Source organism: Malaclemys terrapin, chromosome 12 (assembly GCF_027887155.1).
Source record: "Malaclemys terrapin pileata isolate rMalTer1 chromosome 12, rMalTer1.hap1, whole genome shotgun sequence".
Taxonomy (NCBI): Eukaryota; Metazoa; Chordata; order Testudines; family Emydidae; genus Malaclemys; species Malaclemys terrapin.
In genome coordinates this window covers 31,088,180-31,109,472 of record NC_071516.1, presented here as the reverse complement: position 1 = coordinate 31,109,472, position 21,293 = coordinate 31,088,180, and the positions used below count along the sequence as shown (strand labels likewise).

General features: G+C 42.9%; 1 protein-coding gene across 3 annotated transcripts in view; it reads left to right on the top strand.

Annotated features, from left to right (window-relative positions):
* The window catches only part of RBL1 (RB transcriptional corepressor like 1), an 83,307-nt gene extending 71,865 nt beyond the window's left edge, over positions 1–11,442 (top strand). For all 3 annotated transcript variants that reach the window (XM_054045452.1, XM_054045451.1, XM_054045450.1), the window contains 3 exons: positions 7,578–7,744; positions 8,365–8,529; positions 8,824–11,442. In XM_054045452.1, coding sequence (XP_053901427.1) covers positions 7,578–7,744; positions 8,365–8,529; positions 8,824–8,994 — 503 coding nt within the window. In that variant the 3' untranslated portion in view covers positions 8,995–11,442. The remainder of the gene's footprint in view (positions 1–7,577; positions 7,745–8,364; positions 8,530–8,823) is intronic.
* Positions 11,443–21,293: the final 9,851 nt, after the last annotated feature.

Here is a 21,293-nt window from a genome sequence, read left to right as displayed (position 1 = left end):
CAGAAGAATTGTAACTCTTTATTAAAAGAAGAAATAACATGTTTGTGGGAAAGGCAGTGTGGTCACACCTTCTATTTTAAGGTTCCATTTATAAATAGTTGATAAGGATTTGATAAATAGTGAATGGTGGTTTAAAAAAAAAATTGTTGTAGCCTGTTACAGAGTACAACAGGTCAATAGATTGTTCAACACCTTCTGCTAATGTGCTTATAACCATTTGTAATTTACACTACTCATATCTATAACAACCTTGTAACATCTGTTCTTCTTCAAGGAGTGTCACTGTGGGTGCCCCACTTTAGGTGTCTATGCACCCTGCGCTTGTAATCAGAGATTTGTGGTAGCAGTGCCTGGTTGGGTCATGCATGCTCTGTCGCTGTCTTGCACTGTCCCTCAATTCCTTCTCTAATGCCTTTGGCTTGAATCGGAGCAATCAGCAGCACCCTCACTTACCTTTAAATAAGATTAGCCTTTAGGTAAGATAGTTTATAGTTGGTAGTACAGGGGAGTCGCATCTTACGCGGGGGTTAGGTTCTGAAGTCAGCGCGTAAGGCGAAAATTGCATATAGTCAAACGCTCATTGAGTGGAATGGCGGGCAGAATCGCCCACACTACAGGTACAGTATTTAAATTATTTTTCTCTCTTTTGTTTTGTTTTGCTGAGCGCGTATAGTTAAAATCGCGTAAGTTAAATGCGCCTATGATGCGACTTCACTGTATATTCAGTAGTTAGATAGTTTGCCCTTTATACTTACTTTATTTTATTTATATATATATATTATATATATATATATATATATATATTTGGTTTTCTACCCTTATTCCCCTCCATAGGCAAATAAGTTTTGGCTCCCATAGAGTTACTGCTCCCTTCTTGTTACCACCGGGCTTCAAACGCTGCCTGACTTGCAGACTGTTAATCCCTGTCTCCGATGGACATGCACAGTGTGTCCGCTGTCTCAGCAAGACACACATTCCTCAAAAGTGTCCACATCTAAGTTCCCTCAAAGCTGCACGACCAGGCAGCTGCCCAGCAAGCTAACAAGTGCTGCACACTTCAGGTTTCCCACTGCTGTGCTGCTCCTGCCATCTGCCTTGGAGCTATTCCCAGGAGCCTGCTGCTTGCTACGCAGAGCAGTGGGAAGAGGGGCGCTGATGTCAGGATGTTCCCCTCCCCCCACCCCTGTACCTTATCTCGGCGGGGCAGGGGGAGGGGGGGGGACATGATAGGGCTCAGGAGTGGGACAGTGGGAGCTTGCTGGTGGCTGCTGCTGTTATGTCTGCTTTGAGTGCCAATCTACTTAAAAGGGCAACATACAGCAGCAAATCATAGGACTAAAAAGAAACAGTAGCGCTCAGGGGTTTAGTGAGGCTCCACCATTTGGGCTGCATTTTGCCATCAACAACATTCTGCACTTTAATTAAAACAATCCCTGAGTTTCTATCTTTTTCCATTGTGAATATATAGGTCTTCTGTAGAATAAGAAAAAGAAAAAAAGGCCCCTTTCAGTGAGGAATGCAGTCTGGGAGCAATGGCCTGACTTCTCTATCAGCGTGCAGCAGGGTAGATAAAAATCAATGATATTTTAAAAAAAATAAAATAAAAATTGGATTTTTTGATAGGTTCTTTCCTCAAAAAGCATTTTATGTGAAGATAGCTACATTATAGCTCAAAGATATCTCATCATGGAATAGGGATTGTAAATTCTAATTCTATAGTATGAGACAATATAGTCATGTAATGTTTAAGAAAAGTTTCGTAAATGAGTTCCAATAGTTCATGGATTAGGGATCCAATCTTAAAGGGTTCCAGGGGCTTCTATATAGATTATTTGGGTTAATCTTTCTATCTACCCAATGGGACTCAGTGCTCAATCTAGAAGATACCATCAGAGATGCTTAGTTTTGCAGTTCTCAAACTGTGGATTTGTGTCTCCAGAGATAACATGCTTATTAACAGCAAAAATGGTGGCTGCTATTTTTTTTTAAAGTTGTTTTTTTAATATTTCATTTCACTATTTTAGTTCAAAACAATTTTAACAAAAACAAACCTGATTTTAAAAAAATTGAATGTTTAACTAAATTCAAAAATTAATATACTTGTTTTGTTAAAATATTATATGTTTGCTGTTGAAGGAAAAAAATCCAGAATACATAACATTGTTGTTTTAGTTAAATAGAACAATTTAAATGTCTGTCTGGTGATGTTCTCCTAATACAGCATGGCAAGAAAATCCTCCAAATATTAATGATTAACCTGTTGAATTGGAGATAGATCACCTCCCAATGACTTCATAAATATCTGCTTCAATTACCTTTGGTAAATGAAATATAATCAAATAATCATTCATTTGCTGATATAGCTGTAAAACTAATCTGAAAAGTTTTCAAAATAAATCACTTTAAAAATGTATAGTGTGTACCTTCTAAAAATGAAACCTACATCTATCTCTGAGTTGTGAAGAATATGTATTAAGGTTATAACAACCAACCAACGCACTTTTATGTTGAAATCCATGATTATATCGAGTCTTCCTGATTATCCACCCTGGCGCGTGCAGCTCCATATCAGAGCTGTAAGCCAGGACTCCACACTTTGGGCGTACAGATACTGTAAGTTTTAGTCCCCTGACTATAACTCAGAATGGGAGGAAGCTGCTCCACTTCTCTCAGAATTCAAGGGGACACTTCTTCTTCAATATCATCTTCCTGTTCCCTTGTATACACACTGGGGCTTTAAGAAAAAGCACCATATAGCATTAGAGTTAGCAATATTGATTACCTGAATGATGCCCCAGGGCAGTTGCCGTCCACTGGGGAGTCCTGCCAGGCTGTGAATGTACTTAAAGGGGCAATGCATGTCTCTTGTCTTTCCCATTCACCTCCCAACACGTATTTGTTGTTGTTACTTGATACTTCCTGCAATGCACATATATTTTCTGTAATTTTATTCTTTCAAAGTGTTATTTGAGTTTTTTGACTTGTCTATGCATTTCATAATTTTTATTTCTCTGTTACACTTAAATTTAATTCTTTGAGTAGTGAGTTCTAAAATGCCTAACTTGTCCTGGCTGAAGTAATTATCCCTATGGTAACTTTTTAAAAATATATATTACATTTAGGTTTTTTGTTTCTACTGGTGGCACACATCCGCACATTACCTCGATAATTTGGTGCATATAACAAAATTTCTTCCGCAAATGGATGGAAAAAAATGGAGGAAACATTGGTCCACATTGCCGTAACCTCATGGCCAGAGCAAGAAAAGCTAGGAATCTCCAACTTAAACTCCTTATGATGGAGAAATCCCTCAGACTGGCCTCGGACCATGAGTCCAGGACATCTCAGGACCAACGTTCACCATTCGCAGCCTCTGACAGAGGTCCTGCCTCTGCAGCACCTACGAAAGAGCCTTTATCCAAAAAGGCTACCAAAAAGTAGTCCCACACTTCACTGCACCAGAAATTGGCCAAGAAAAAGTGATCCCCGACTGCAAAGTCAATCTCGATACCAAGCACGTCAGATTGCAAGACGTCAGCACCTTCTGGTACCGAGAGTTCCCAGAGAGCGAAATACCCTATGCACGCAAGCTCGAACAGAGGCTCACAGAGCAAAGTGAAACCCTCCATCTCGGTACCCATGGAGCTGAAAAGGCGAGTGGCACAGTGGCGCCACTTGTGGTACCTACACAGCGCAGCACACACTCCCGTACCACCAGCAACGCTCACAATGCTCACGGTTCCGCATCAATTCCTGAGACATGAAGACCTATTGGTCTCCTCAACACCGGAATATCTGCTCCTTAGTACTGATGGCACTCCATCTTGATCAGTACCAAGCCACTTGACTACTCCAACTAAGTCAGCTCCTCCTCCTTCTAGTGACAATGAAGACGAGGATGAAGGAGTGAGATATACACCTCAGCACTCCTCACCCAAACCCGGACCATCCCATCTACCAGAGTACCACTCATCTGCAGAAGCATGTGTCTGGTATGTTTCAGAGTAGTAGTCGTGTTAGTCTGTATCGACAAAAAGAACAGGAGTACTTGTGGCACCTTAGAGACTAACAAATTTATTAGAGCATAAGCTTTCGTGGACTACAGCCCAAAGAAGTGGGCTGTAGTCCACGAAAGCTTATGCTCTAATAAATTTGTTAGTCTCTAAGGTGCCACAAGTACTCCTGTTCTTTTTGTCTGGTATGGGCGCCATCCTCTATGCCAATCCCACCAAACTGGCCCTACTGGGATCCATGGGCAATGTACAGGGCTGAACATTGCAGGCCCTCTAGCCCACCAAGATTGAGAACTCCACAATCTCCATCAAACACAAGATGTGACTGAGGAAACCGAGGACATATCTGACCGGGAAACCTTGCCACCTGCGAACCTCTCATCTTTGTCACCGGATTAAACTATAAACCCCCACCACAGGGGATGACTTCAAGGCATTTCAGGAACTCTTCAAAAGGGTGGCAGAGTCCTTGGACATTTCTCTAGAACAGGTACCTGAATCACAGCATAAAGTACTAGACATACTTCAGTCATATCCCTCAGCGAAGATAGCATTACCAATCAACGATGCCATTATGGAACCTGCCAAAACCAACTGAGAAAGATCAGCAACAGAACCCCATCATGCAAAAGATCAGACACGAAATACTATGTGCTTCCTAAAGGAGCTGAGTTCTTATTTAGACACCCCACATCAAACTTACTAGTGGTGAAGGCTGTAAACGAGAGGGGAAAGCAACACCACTCTACAACAACCCCGTGTGACAGAGATTGGAAAAGGTTAGACCTCTTTGGCCACAAGGCTTATTCATCTGCAACACTTTAGTTCTGCATAGCTAATTATGAGGCTCTACTGTCTAAATACACACACACCATCTTTTCGAAAATGTCAGAATTTATTGATGGTTTACCTGAAGATAAAAAAAAAAAACAATTTAAAGCTAATATCACTGAAGGCTATCTCATTGTCAGCACAGCCCTGCAGGCCTCTCTTGAGTCATCTGTGGTCATGCGCAGTGCATTATGGCTTCATCTCTCTGGGTTCTCCAGAGAGGTCCAGTCAACAGTCGAGGACCTACCCTTGAAAGTTCCAAAATTATTTGCAGCCAAAATTTGTCTCTATAATACAATCAATGGGAAAAACCATCTCAAAGCATAGACTATCCAAGTGGATATCAGGATGCATCCACCTTTGTTATCAAAAACTTCCTTTACAAGCCCCAATGGGCATCCACATACACTATACCAGAGCATTTTCAGCATCCGTAGCTTTTCTCAACAATGTCCCCATTATCAACATTTGCAGAGGAGTAACTTGGGCATCAAACCATTGTGGCATTATACTCCATTTTCTTCATAGAGATATGGTTATGATATGATTATGGCATAACTAAGATGTGTTTTATGCAAGATGGATCATGTGAGATATCATTGGAAAGGTTATGATTTACTAAATATGATTATCCTATTTGTATGCATGTATCATTTTTGTATCTGAAGTAAAGAATATTGTCTATGCATCTATTACAAATATGTTTACACCTGGGAAATGCCCACCAGGCAGAATGCAGTCTTTCTAGGTGTCTCGCTGGGAAGGGCCACTAGAAGTGGGCTGTAGTCCACGAAAGCTTATGCTCTAATAAATTTGTTAGTCTCTAAGGTGCCACAAGTACTCCTGTTCTTCTTTTTAGGGAGAACAATAGGTCTTAGAAGATGCTAATCACCCACAGAGAAGCCTTCCTGGGGACGTTACAAACAGCCTCTGAGTTATGGCTGTAGGGTCATGGGACCAAGTCACCTGGTGTTGGATTCATGATAATACTAGTATTTTCCCACTGACTGGAGGTGGGGATCGCTGGGAAACAAAGGATCCCCACCATATGCAAAAACTATTTAAGATACGAGAGTGACATCATCGTGGGTCGTTCTTCATTAACGCCCACCTAAGAAAGAAGGCTGCTGGAAACACCCCAGAAGCAAAGAGACTAAGCTGGGGGGAAGAGCTGAGCCCTGGCTAGAGGATGTCTGGCCTGTAAAAGGAATATCTGGCATTTTAAGCAGCAAGCAAGGGCAGCTTGCCTTCAAGAATCTCTACAATCTGTCTAGAACAATATTTAGGGTGAGAATTTGCTGCTTATAAGCTTAGATTGAGTGTTGGTTTTATTTGCCAGGTAATCTGCTTTGATCTGTTCGCTAGCCCTTATAATCACTTAATTTATCTTGTGTAGTCAATAAACTTACTTTTGTTTTATTTAAAACCAGTGTGTGTAAAAATCCTTACTTGGGGCAGAAAGTTGGGTATATCCCTCTCCACGTTGAGGGAGGGGGCGAATTTCATGAGCTTACACTGTACAGTTGTCTGTGCAGCGCAAGACAGTATAATTTTAGGTTTATCCCCTAGAGAGGGGATGTGCACTTGAGTACTGGGCAATTCCTTAACTGAGCCTTCACAGGCAGAGCTAATTTCAGTGTCTGTGTGTTTCTGCAGCTGTGTGTGTCCCTACTTCTGTGCTGGTGAACGTGTGAGACCAGGAGTGTGTCTGCAGCTTGTCACAGCATTACAGGGTGAAAGGAAGCTCAGGCTGGTGGGTCAGGCAGGCTCAGTGGTACCCCAGTCCCAGGTGGCACCCTGGAGGGGAGGAACCTGTCACACCCACATATGCACAAAATACTACGCTATAGAGCAGGGGTAGGCAACCTATGGCACGCGTGCCGAAGGCAGCACACAAGCTGATTTTCAGTGGCACTCATGCTGCCCTGATCCTGGCCACTGGTCTGGGGGTCTCTGCATTTTAATTTAATTGAAGCTTCTTAAACATTTTAAAAACCTTATTTACTTTACATACAACAATAGTTTAGTTATATATTATAGACTTATAGAAAGAGACCTTCTAAAAATGTTAAAATGTATTACTGGCGTGCGAAACTTTAAATTAGAGTGAATAAATGAAGACTCGGCACACCACTTCTGAAAGGTTGCCGACCCCTGCTATAGAGCAACAGTCAGCATCGGACGCTCGCTTTGGACTTGTGTTATCCACCTTCAATAACACAACTCGCAAGCCCCTCTCTTCCACTGAGGGGCACTGCTCAACAGTCACCTAAAGTGGAGCATGCCCAGGGACATTCCGTGAAGAAGAGATTACTCAATGCAGTAACTGAGGTTCTTTGAAATGGTTGTCCCTGTGTGCTCCACTACCCTTACTCCTTCCCTCTACTTTGGAGTTTCACATAGATTCTCTGCAGTAGAGAAGGAACCAAGTGATGGTTGATCTTGCAGCGCTATGTAACCGCCTGGAGCGGCACGCGCGTGACCCAACCAGACACTGCTACCACAAATCTCCAATTACCTAAAGTGGAGCATCCACAAGGATAACCATCTCTAAGAACCTCCGTTACTGCACCAGGTGAGTAACCTTCTCTTAATCATTTTAACTCTTTATAAGTGAATCTTTATATAGAGTGTGACTGGTTGTGTATTAGCTTGTATCTTAAAAATCTAATTTAGATTGCTGACATTAAGGGTTTTAAATCTGACTTTTTTTTTTCCCCCCTACTGTGATAGACTCTCCTGGGAAAGTGTCTCTTTCACTTGTAAGATCAACACCAGAGAACTCAAGTGAATCAGGAAAGGAGGAGAGAGGAGATCTGATAAAATTTTACAATGCAGTCTATGTAGGAAGAGTAAAATCATTTGCACTCAAGTATGATGTCACAAACCAGGATCATGTAGTAAGTAAAATAATTCTAATTTTGAATATGTCTAATAGTGTGGATGGATGCTTAGTGGTAGTTTTATTGCCCTTTAAACATAAAATGTCATCTTTTAAAAACTCAGACTGTTGCTATCATTGCCCTGTAGATCATAAACTGTGTAGGCTTGTATATGTCTCACCTCTAAATCCATCCTCTGACACTCAACATGAAATGGATCCACCTCATCATCTGATTGTGTTTGTTTCTACATGGTTGCATAAATAAAATAATCATAGTTCTGGGCTATAACATACTACAGCAGCAAGATTGCATGTCTGTCCTGCTAACAGGCTATCCATTGAAATGGAGCAGAAACTGATGAGTGAGTGCCATATTAATATGGGAAACTGAGTGGCATTTAAGTGCCCCTCGGTTCATCTATGTGAAACAGTTGAAAAATAATAAAGTTTCTTTTGTGATTGCCAGGCTGAATACTGAATTGGAATATTAGAATGTAATTGTAACCTGGAACAGAAGGCCCAAAAGGACACATTGATAAAAATGGATGTGCATTTCATTTATTTATGAAGTTAATTCTTTAATGTCCTTCTGGTAAATTCCTACAGACAAACTGTGTGTGCCATTTTTTCTTTAAGATGGAAGCGCCTCCACTTTCCCCGTTCCCCTACATTAAACAGCAGCCAGTGTCTCCTCGGCGGATATCCCAGCAACACTCGGTTTATGTTTCACCACACAAGAATGGTGCCTGCCTGACGCCTCAGACTGCTCTACTATACAAGTTTAATGGGAGCCCTTCTAAGGTAAGACATTCACATAAAACCTTTAGTGATTGCAAAGCTTAAAGATTTCTCCCTCTTCCAAATTTCTGACTGGCTTTGGGGTTTTTGATAAGAGAGTCTGTGAAGACTTTCTTCAAACTGGTCTTGCAGTTCCTGAAGTAAAGGATAAAACACTCAGTGCTTCTCAGATGGAAGGTGCTACATCCGTCCAGAGTAGGAATACTTTTTTCGGACCATGTTGAAAACAGAGTCATATTGAGTAATTATAGTGGCTTGAATATTTGTTTTTAATTTTAAATCTCCTCTTATTGACAGAGTTTGAAGGACATCAACAATATGATAAAACAAGGTGAACACAGGAGTAAGAAGCGAGCAATTACAATTGACAGTGACAGTGAGTCTCCAGCAAAACGACTGTGCCAGGAAAATGATGATGTCTTACTAAAACGTCTTCAGGATGTTGTCAGTGAAAGAGCAAATCACTAACATCTACAAGGGACTGAAGCCTCCAGAATTCATCACACTTGGGAAACAATTTTTCCAGATATCCAGCTGTGGTGTGTGCAGGCAGTTTACTAATTAATGTGTAAAATTGTACTGTCACCTGACTTCAGTTGGAATGCAAAAAGGAAGTGTTAAGGACTGAACTGTGGGGAATTAGAGGCTATGATCACATTAACTTTATTGCTGTCAGACGTGCTATGAATCTATCTGCTGATTAGCATGTTGAAATGGTTCTTTGAGCCATGTCAGATATTCACCTCTAATCTTCTAGTTTAGCGGTTCTGCTTTGAGCATGAGGGCCAGCTCCTAGTTTCAGTGGTTCTGTTTCTGAAATTGAATTGACTGGATGTAGGAAAGCAGCAGGGGCAATCACTATACTCAGCATTTGGGGATCTGTTTGCAGGGAAACACCTCAAGCGCCTTTTTGTTTTTATATGAAGAGTATAGAATCTTATGCATTACTTTAATGTGAACAGATCAGGAGACAACTTGTTTGTTTTACTACATTAAGGGTTAGATAAACCCATCTGCTCTTGGTTCTGCATTCTATATTACGTGAAAAAAGTCACCTTTTATCAAAGACTTGATAATGTGATTTGAACAGGGTTAATTTTTGGCTTTTATAGCTGAGTATAACTGGTAAAATGCTATTCTCCACCTACTTTCAGGATGTGAACTAAAGTGAATGTTGTGACATGGATTAAGTATGTTTCTTATAGTTTGGGAGAGAAATCAGCAAGTACAACTGCAAAGGCCTAAATTGAAAGCGCACTTATTCTAGAGTGTTAGGGAGATGTTTCTGGGAGCCTCTTCTGAATTCAGCTTCCTCCAGAGCAGTGAATGCTGCCACTGGAGACAGCTCTGAAGCACTCCTTCCTTCTGCACATCGCCTCTGCAGCACTAAATATTCATAGATACTGTATCTTAACTGAAAAAGCCTAGCGTGTATCAATAATGGTTAAACAGTTCTGGGCTTTGGCCATCAGTTACTGCTGTAGCTAATGTGTGATGATTCATTTAATGAACTTAAAATTTCTTTTCTTTAGGATTTTTTTTTTTTCTGACAAGTGTACTCTCCTATGTTGTGTAGTATCTACACAGAATGTAAGCCCAAACAGATGAGGCATGTTTGTACTTTTTTTTTTTTTTTTGGGTAGCTATTACAGACATGTAGCTTTAGCTTTGTTCCAATGGCAATGTGTAAAATTCCAGCAAAATTCCTACATCTTAAATGTTAGAAAGAATTTTGATAGGATTGTTTTATCAAGATGAGGAAAACTTAATGTTTATATAATACTGTTTATAAGCAGTAGTCTAATTTTAACAGTTGTGATTTTTTTAAAGCTTAGAGCCATAAGGTAATTCTGTGTTATACTTTTCTGTTCAAAGTTGCTATAAGCATCTTATACTTACAAACTTGAACTGTCTTTTTAATGGACAGCTCTTTTCTAGAGCTCTGACTATTTTACTTAGCTTTTATTAGCTTGATTATTGAGTGCTCCAGGATTTGATACATCAGAATTTTCAGTGGAAGGAACTGGAAATCTGGTGGATGAAATTGATTATAAAGGAGAGCGCTTCGGTTTACATATTCACCTTGGTAATCAGCAATGAAGGGAAAGTTCACAAGTCCCCTAAGGTTTTGATAACAAATTAACTTTTTGAAGGCTGCCATTGTTTTGACTGCTCTGAAAAACGTGTTTTGCCTTTTGAAAGTTTTGAGAATGAAGACTGCAATGTTATGAAGTGGCGTAACAAAAGTTATAATCTTAGCGCAGATTACAGTTAACTCCTTTTAAGTATGTGATGTGAATGGTTGGGGGAAAAAAAATACCAACTTCCAGTTTTTAGTTACTGACAAAATGCATTTGTGCATGGGTAATCATGGTCCTGAGCACAGCCCTGGAAAATCTACCTTGTTGTGGAAAGATCTTGAATTAGACTTCACATAAATGGAGCCAATTGTGCTTGAATCACTGCATGAGGGGTTATATTCCTCAAGAAAACTAGGCTAGGATGGTCTGTCGGATAGTAAAGATCACTCAGCAGTATTGGATGATGGAACAATTTAGTAACTTGGTTTTAATTTCTCATCATGTGTAAACCTACTTTATTTCTTAAGAGGTATGCTCTGAGGTATGCCCTGCAGACTGTTTCAGTTTCTCTAATCTTGAATTAAAATAATGGTGCTGAAATTTGTTAGTTATGATTAGGTTTAGTGTATTTTATTAAAACAAAGTATTACAGTTGGATTTTTAATTCCTTTTCATAATAAATTTGACCCAGAATAGATGCTAATGTTGATAGAGCAGAGTAAATTTTGGACTTGAACAGTTTGCCAAGCTGTTAGGTTTTAAAGTTTTGTTATGGATTAAAAGTGCCTTCATTTGTAAATATGTATATTTTACAATAAAAAGTTCTTTAAAACTGTGTGATGACTGACATTGTTTGTAGTAATTTATGCCTGCTTTCCAGAGTCTAATTATATCTCTGTGACAAATAGGTAAATGTTCATATTCCTCTGTATGCAGTTATCTCCCCAGATTTTCCTTCCATATTTTTCCAGATTGCTTGTACTTCAGTCAATAAATGTACCATTTCAAAGAGCAAGTATAATGCTCCTGCCTGAGTGGCAGAGAGGAACTACGTTTAAGACAATAGTAAAAAGGTGAAACGTTAGAATTTTTTAAAAATTCCTATAGTTTTCAGTGGCCTACATATACTAGGAAATTTACCTTTTGAATCATGCTTTCTGTAAGTAGTGTTATGCTTAAATTGGCTTTCTACTTCAGCAACTAAAACCTTGGGTGCTGTGATTGACATCTGTCAACCACAGATCAATTTCCTTTTACTGACAGATTTTTTCCCCCCAACACACAAAAGCCAAGCATATGATTTTGCTTAATTTCCTTTCCAACAACTATCAAGTTACTAGAGTGAAAAGAATTTATCTTGATCCTTAAAATATTGCTCAGTGGAATTGTCACATGTACTACACACAAGCTTTCTCAAGAGTCATTCTCAACAATATGAGAGATATGACAAAACTATCAGGATTCAGTTTCTATACGGATATGGCATTTAATACTGAATTGAACACATTCCAGGTGAGGTATGCCATGCCAGTAGTCCCTAATTCCTTATACATCCTCACATTTTGTTTGCTGTTGATTGCTGTGGCTTAGAGAGGTTTTCATTAAGCAGACCATGTCTCTTACTGAGCTGATAGTTAATTTAGAACATCCTATAAGGTGTATAAGAGGTTCCATTTATTCCCTACAATGTGCATTACTTGGCATCAGAATTGAATTTAATCTCCCATTGTGCTGCCCATTCACTTGGTTTAGTTAGATCTTGGTGAAGCTCTTCGCAGCCCTCTCCAGTCTTGACTAGCCCAAATAATTTTGTTGTCTGCAAATGTGGCCATCCTCTTCCATATTGTTAGTAAATATATTGAATAGCCTAGTACAGACCTTTGAAGCAGCTGCTGTTAACCTTCTGCTATGATGAAAATTGACTCTTTCTTCCTACTTGTTTTCTGTCTTGTAGCCAGTTTCTGATCCATGACAATACTTTGGCTGTCATACCTTGAGTATTTAGGCCCAAATTCACAAAGGGACTTAGGCATTGCCATGGTAGGCATCACAATTCCTAACTTTTAGGTACTTAGAAAATCACAGGAACAACATTGCAATTCCACAAAGCCTGAGTTAGACGCCTAGGCTCCTTATACCATGAATGGGGAGAGATAGGCATCTTAGATTGATTCACAAAAGCCAGCAGGCTAGGTGCGGAGAAACCAAGGTAGCCAATGGTCAAGGCCCTTTGTTTTAGTTTATTTTGTTTAAAATTTCTTGGGAATTTATCAGTGTTCATTACAACATTTTTTAAAAGGGTGCTATAAATTGGTGCAAAAAGTTAACTTCACAGTTTTCAGGGTAAATACTGTGGGATGGGAGGATATCGGGGTGCGGGGGGAGAGTACTTCTGATCTGGCTCTCCATTCTGGAAGATGAAATGGTGGCTTGGCAGCCCAGGTTACCAAGCTGCCATCTCCTTCCAGACGGTCTGTCCAAGTTACTTAACTGTCTTCTCTCCTGGAGTGGGGGGTGGGTCTGGGGAGTTCTACTTTTTTCTAGGACTCAAATACTGGTGTGTGTGTGTTCCACTACATTGCCTTACTTTAAACAGCTAGCCTTGCATTTACAGTCAGACTAACTTATTATTAACAAACACCTATCTAATGTGATTTATTGGATTTGCTTAACAATCAGTATTTTCATGTAGTTTAATGGTCCAAAGTGTGAGTGAAAATTGGTAAAAACTAAGTAATAGCTATTGTAAAACCTGGGAATGTTTTGGTAAAAACCTAAAATGGAAGGACCTTGCCCCTGGGAGAGGCTGACCAAAGGGGAGTGTCCTAAGCGCCACTTCTCTCTGACATAGGTCCAGACTGCAGAGAGATGCATATCTGCTAGCAACCCATTAGTGAGAACCCTTCTCCTGGAGTCAGGTGGCTTTACATTTATTGTAAGAATAATCAAGGCAGATGTCTACCTCCCCCCAGATGAAGGGGCTGGGGGGAAGAAGTAGTGCTGCCCACCTTGTAACTTTCAGCCCCTGGGGTATAGCACTCGTGCGTTCTGAGATAGCCAGGTTCAAGTCACCTCTCCCTGCCAGAGGAACAGCTTCAATAAGAGAGACTTCGGGAGACTAAGTTTTAGCCACTTTCCATTTTGTTTAACATAAGTATGTGAAACACGTGGTTTACATGGAAAAAACATTGTTCCTCCATTAAATATGCATTTTAATTTCTGAAGAACATCATAAATGTTCTACGTGTTTGCTTTACCAGAGAGGCAGATGCACTAGGCACTGTGAAAATACATAAGATACGGTCCTTGCCCTAAAGAGCTTGTAATTCTTCAAGTGATAGCACACTTCCATTGTAGGAGTGTGCATGCCACAAGCACAGTTGCTGGAAGCTTTTACCTCTGTGGTACCAGTTGGGTCAACTCTGGTGCTGCACACACATAGTGTTGGTATAAGGGTCTGGTCAACCCTGTGACCCTCAGCTACTTCTTACTGCCCATGACGGTTGCTGGAACTGCTGTCCTTGCTACAGCAAACTGTTCTCCATGGTCTTTGTTTATTTTCGTTTTCTTAATATTTTGTATAGTTAGAGTGTAAATAGTTGATAGTTTAGTTGGCGCTTCTCCATCAGCAGAGTTTCATCCACTCCTGGTGCGGACGTATGCCTGGGTCACTGGGCTTCAAGCCTCGTGCCTCCTGCAACAAGGTATGCCTTTGAGCAACACACACTCTAGTTTCTTAAAGGTGAGGCTCACATCGGGGATCGTGGTCAGATTTGCCATAAAATGCCTATCTCTCCTCCCTCATACAAAGAAGGATCGAGAGGCCAGGTTAAAGGTCCTTTTGACGAATGCAGTGCTTCGCTCTTCCTCCAAGCCAAGCCATTTGAACTTGGCCCTGAGTACCTCAGTGTTGGTGCGGAGCACTCATCCTGCCATACAGGAGTCCCAGCACCATTCATCATCCCTTGTGCAGGGAAAGAAGCAGAAGAAGCAGCTGGCTCAGAGGGGGCATTCCCCTATTCTGAAGAAGCCAGGAATGGAGAACAGAGCAAAGTGCGATCTAAGTCAGGCCACTCCTCTGCCTCGACATCGCAGGCAGAACAGTTGACTGTGGCCCATCTGCAGGTACTGTTGAATCTGGTCCTGGATGAGCCGTCCGCACCTGAGGCTGTCCATGCTGGAGGCATTTGCTGTGGCCAGAGATGTGCTGGCGCTCTCAGTACCGCTGTTACCAGCAATATAGAGTCAGCGGCGGTGCTGCCAGTGGGCAAGAGGAAGCACATAGCTACCAGCTCTTATCTGGCTCCAGGACCCATGGTAACATCCAGAGGAAAACCGTCCTTGCTGGCCACAACACAAGCTTTCCTGCACCGGCACCAACAGGAACCACACCTCCGTAGTCCCCAGGGGAAGACACATCATTGGGTCATACTCCTGTCTGAGGAGTCACTCTTGTTAACCTTCCTGTCAACCCTACCCTGCCATGGACCTGGGTACAGGAGTGCCACTGATGGCCGGGCCCAGTGGTCATAGGTCTATGCCTATGACAATGCAGTGACCCTTTTGGAATCTGTGGGGATTCCCCTCGATGCCAGAGTCCCACATAAGACGCTTTTACTTTGGGGCCTTTTAGAGAAGGTCTCCTCTGTCCCATCGGGCAGTGCCCGACCAGCACTCTGGTATCAAGCCTGGTGCTGACCTTCAGGATCCGGTTCCCACTGGTGCAGAAGGAAAGAGAGGCTCCCAGCCAGTGCGGGCGCCTTCCCAGATGAGGTGGTCAAGAGTGGGCATATCACCCCCTCAAGATGACTTCAAGGCCTACCAAGAACTGTTGAAGAGGGTGACCACGAACTTAGGCTTGCAAGCAGAGGTAGTAAAAGAATCCTCCCATAGCCTTACCTAGCTCCTGTCCACTGTGGGCTCGTCAAAAGTGGCCCTACCCCTCAATAAGAGGATTATGGGACCCTCTTCAGAAAGAAAGAAGGAACTGATAGGTGCGGGGTGAACTGGGCCCTTATACTGATGCTGTCAGCATGCAGCACCAGAGTCAACCCAATGAGTACACTGAAGGGAAAATTTCCAGCGACTGTGCTCGGCGCACACATGCATCTACAGTGAAATGGACACATGCAGCACATTTCAAAGAACAGTTACAGAAAGTTTACTAACGGTTTGTTCTACACTTTAGAATGACACATACAAAACAGTAGATTATACAACAGTTCTCAGACTTCATTGCACTGTGCCTCCCTTCTGACAACAAGAATTACGACATGACCCCAGTGCCCCTGTGTTGGGGGTAGCAAGCATGGCAGTTGCCTGGGGCCCTATGAAATTACGTTTCTTGGGCTTTGGCTTCAGCCTGGGGCAGCGGGGCTCGGGCTTCAGCTTTCTGCCTTGGGTCTCAGCGAGTCTAAGGCCGGTCCTGGCGACCCCATTAAAATGAACTCATGACCCACTTTGGGGTCATGATCCACATTTTGAGAACTGCTGGATTATAACAATTATAGTTATTCTAATCAATGAGAATTCTCAAAGTGTCTTGTGAATATGTAGTAAAGTGTCAGGACTTCAGAGATAAGAGTTGGACAAAAATAAATTAACTGAGAGGGGAAAGGAAGTCACCCAGAACAGTTTTTTTTGTGGTTTTATACAAGTATCCATTTTTTATCCATGTTGCAATTTTCTTATGGTGGTTAAAGTATTGAAATAAAATTAAAAGCCCAGGGTACATACCAAAAAGATAAGGTGGGGGAGGTAATCTCTTTTATTTATTGCTGGTGGTAAGAGAGACAAGCTTTCAAGCCACACAGCCACCTTGTCTCTCTAATATCCTGAGACCAAGATAGCTACAACCCCACTGCATACAGGATACACGTCAGACATTCAATGTAGTCCAAGAATTTTGCATTTTGCACTTTTCCACAGGGCATAATACCAACACCAAGTCTCTTATTTCAAAAGGGTGTTTATAAGCATGTTTATCATACTATGCCTTTTGTCTGGACTGACTGTCTTGGAGGTTAGATTGTACAATAAACAACATGTCTTTTAACTCGTTGGTTATTGAACAACGTTTTAACTAGTTTCTGAACCTTTGAACATATTTAGTTTCTGACTCTTCTTCTGCTTCAATTTCCCCTTCCCAAGAGTCTCTGAGATCTAGGGGTCCCTGACTTTCTGGCTGTATAGGAGGACAAATGGGGGGGAACCCAGTTGATTCTTGAAACCGCCCTATAAGTAAACAGCAAATATATTAATAATTAGCCCAATCTTGAACCGTTTATTTGCAGACATTCCCGGCCTAGATTTTTAGGGTCACATTGAATCTTTCCACCAAACTATTTATTTCTGGGGGATATGAGGTAGCTTTTAGTTGCACCCCCACATAGCTATTCAGTGAGCTATGGAAATTGAGACATGAAATTTGACCCAATGTCATAAAAATCTCTCTAGGGCAGGGGTGGGCAAACTTTTTGACCTGAGGGCCACATCTGGGTATGGAAATTGTATGGGTGGCCATGAATGCTCATGAAATTGGGGGTTGGGGTGTGGGAGGGGATAAGGGCTCCAGCTGGGGGTGCAGGATCTGGGGTGGGGCCAGAACTGAGGAGTTCAGGGTGCAGGAGGAGGCTCCAGACTGGGGCAGGGGTGTGAGGGCTCCAGCTGGGTGTACAGACTCTGAGTGGGGCTGGGACTGGGGGGTTTGGAGGGTAGGAGAGGGATCAGGACTGGGGCAGGGAGTTGGGACACAAGAGTGGGGCAGGGGTGCAGGCTCTGGGTGGCGCTTACCTCAAGCAGCAGCATGTCCCAGAAGCAGTGGCATGTCCTCCCACCAGTTCCTACACGGAGGAGCAGCCAGGCAGCTCTGCACGCTGCCGTGTTTGCAGGCACCCCCTGCAGTTCCCATTGGCCGCGGTTCCCGGCTAATGTGAGCTGCGGAGACAGTGCTTGGGGTGGAGGCAGCGTTCAGAGCCCCCTGGCTGCCCCATGTGTAGGAGCCAGAGGAGGGACACGCCACTGCTTCTAGGAGCTGTGCGGAGCGGGGCAAGCCCCTGACCCTGCTCCCCAGCTGGAGCGCTGGAGTGGGGAAAGCCCTGCGCCCTGCTCCCCAGCTGGAGCTCAAGGGCCAGATTAAAATGTCTGAAGGGCCACATGTGGCCCCCAGGCTGTAGTTTGCCCACCCCTGCTCTAGGGAAACCCACTCTGCTGAAGCTAGTGAGAAGGTCTCTTGCCACAGATTCTGACTCAATGTTAGTCAGAGCTATGGCTTCAGGATCTCTAGTGGCAAAATCCACCATCACCAAAATATTTCTTCCCTTTCAGGTAGGGCATGGCATAGGGCCCACAATGTCCATTGCTACCCTCTGAAACACCTCTTGTATCACAGGCAAGGAGAGTAGAGCAACTTCCTGGGGTCATCAAGTCCAGTCCCTGGCCTTCACTAGCAGGACAAAGTACTGTCCCTGACAGATTTTTGCCCCAGATTCCTAAATGGCCCCCTCAAGGATTGAACTCACATCCCTGGGATTAGCAGGCGGATGCTCAAACCACTGAGCTATCCAGCCTTTCCTCCCCTCCCCTCCCCTCCCCTCCCGCTCCCTGTGGGATCCCAGCATGATATTCCCTTTTGCTACAGGTTACCATGTTAATAGACTTAGCCATAAGCAAAATATCTTTCATGCTCTTCTGAAACAGGGGACTTGGTGTTGATATTGTGCCCTGTGAAAAAGTACAAAATGGAAAATTCTTGAGAAGGACCTTTTAAGGTGTGATGGGGCACTACACCTCTTGTGAGTACCTCCTGTTGTCTGGGTGCAGTCCTGCACTCTTTCCTTTCTCTGCTTGCAGCTCCCACTGTGGGCTATTGCTCTCATCAGGTGGGTCTTAAGTGGCTCAGCCCATCACCTAAGTCACTCAGTCAATAGGTGGATGGATGAACCCCTTCTGGGGTAAAAGGTCCAAGAAGGCCTTTCCCTGTGCCACTGTTAATGTCTTTAGCCCCATGTCTGGGCTCAGTTCTCAGCCACTTTTGAGTTAGCTTTAAGTCCCTGCCTGCCCTGGTATAGAGCAGTACAACCAGGGCTTTCTTCCTGGAGACTCTTTACCTTTCTTGGTTATTATTGCCCCAGCTCTCCAGCCAGGTCCCTCCTTCAAGTTCAGTCCCCCTGTGGGATTACAAAGTCCAACAAATGGCTGGTGCTCTGCAGGGTCTTCAGCCCTTCTCTGAGTGCTTTAAATTCCAGCCCTGTGCTTGGGCTTCTAAACAAAACTTGCCATCACGTGCCAGCAATGCCCCACTGCCATGTACATTGGCCAAACCGGACAGTCTCTATGCAAAAGAATTAATGGACACAAATCTGACATCAGGAATCATAATACTCAAAAACCAGTGGGAGAACACTTTAACCTGTCTGGCCATTCAATGACAGACCTGTGGGTGGCTATCTTACAACAGAAAAACTTCAAAAACAGACTCCAACGAGAGACTGCTGAGCTGGAATTGATATGCAAACTAGATACAATCAACTCAGGATTGAACAAGGACTGGGAATGGCTGAGCCATTACAAACATTGACTCTATCTCCCCTTGTAAGTATTCTCACACTTTTTATCAAACTGTCTGTACTGGGCTATCTTGATTATCACTTCAAAAGTTTTTTTCTCTTACTTAATTGGCCTCTCAGAGTTGGTAAGACAACTCCCACCTGTTGGAGTTGTGTGTGTGTGTGTGTGTGTATATATATATATATATATCTCCTCAATATATGTTCCACTCTATATGCATCCGAAGAAGTGGGCTGTAGTCCACAAAACCTTATGCTCTAATAAATTTGTTAGTCTCTAAGGTGCCACAAGTACTCCTGTTCTTTAAACAAAACTTGTCTCCTTCTTGGGGTTTTGGCCACTTTGCTAGTGGACAGTATGGGGGACCCAGGCCTGCCCACTACTCTGGGTCCCAACCCAGGGATCCTACAAATAGCAGCCGCGTGCTGCTTCCTTTAATAGCTACTGCTGCTGCATTCCCGGGGCCTTTTCCCACATGTCCCCTTCCTCTTCACCCATATCACAGGGCTGAAGTTCACAACTCCTCTTCTTCCTCACTGAATGCCAGTGCCACCAGAACCCATCTTCTGATTCTCCTTTGAGCTCCAGCAAGGAACACCTTCCTTACGCTTCTGGTCCCAGCCAGGAACTGACTAGCTCAACCCCCGCAGCTCCTTTTAACTGAGCCTGCTGCACTCTGATTGGCTGCCTTGCTAGGAAGGCCTGGAGGACCCACCTTCACTGCTCATTTCCTGGAGTGGGATGTAGTAGGATCAGGAGGCCTCAAAGGGCCTGGTACACCCCATCACAAGGTGATAGATATTGTGTTAAAATGAAGATACATATTGTGTTAAAAAACCTCATGGTAATGCTGTCTCACAGCTAGTAGATGTAAACAGACTTAAGGTCTATCACACCTGGGAAGCCATGGTAAACATGATCTGCTGTGGAGAAGGGGAAACTGAGGAACACCACCTCATTGATTTAATTGCCAAACTGACTCAGCTCTGGAAAGCATTTGTATCTGCAGTGAGTTAATCCCAGTTCAAAGGGCAGAGATGTTGTCTGTGCGGCAAGAACACAAAAAAGTGTCTTCTAACAAGCCAGGGAAAACACACTTGCTGACTCCTAAAATCATTACAGAAGGACCACAGCCACCTCCCAGCAGACCCTACAGGACTGCTGGCAAGGTGCAGGAACAAATTAATAATACAAAGCATGTTAGAATTAGGAGTAATTAAAGGGTCTGACAGCTCTTGGGCATCACCTGTGGTCTTGGTCCCCAAGAAAGACAACTCTGTAAGGTTTTGTGTTGATTATAGAAAACTCAGTGCTGGCTCAGTGCCAGATATGTATCCCATGTGTAGAACTGATGACATGCTGGTCATTTTTAAGGAAAGCTAAATATCTCAGCTCTTTAGATTTAACTAGAAGTTATTGGCAAATTCCTTTTGATAAGTGCTTTCATCACTGATATGGGATGCTGTGAGTTCACAAGATTATATTTGGGTTAATGAATGCAGGAGACACTTTTCAGAGGCTGGTCAACCAAATGGTAAATAGTTTACAGAGCTTTGTATGGACATATGTGGACAGCATCGCAACGTTTAGCAACACTTGGTCTGAGCACAAAAAACTTGGAAATTGTGCAGTCAAAGCTCAAAGAGTCAGGCCTAACCATAAAAGCCTCTGGGTATAAAATTGGAGCAGCCAGAGTTCCTTATTTGGAACACTGGGAAGGGGAAGTCAAATAACTCCTCATCCCTTAAAACTTGAAGCCATTATAAATTGGCCTGTACCCAAATCAAACAGGCCTGATCTTTAATAGGTCTGGTAAACCATACAGAAGGAATGTGATGGGTGATGACATTGCGTGACTGGGGTCCTAGTGGGGGCCAGCTGAGGTCACTCAGGGTGAACTGCAAAGAATGGGGCAGGTAATCCCCAAAGCTGGTGGATATTTTCAATACTTAGATTTACCAAGCCAACATAAAATGGCTTCTTTATTACCTCACTGGTTGCTCAGAAGCCAACAACACAGTTTCCTTGAAGTAACCCAGCCTCGGGCCTCCATCCAGGTACCCAAGTCAGATTTCTGAAAATCTTATTTCATCATGTAAAAGAAAAGGTTCTACCAAT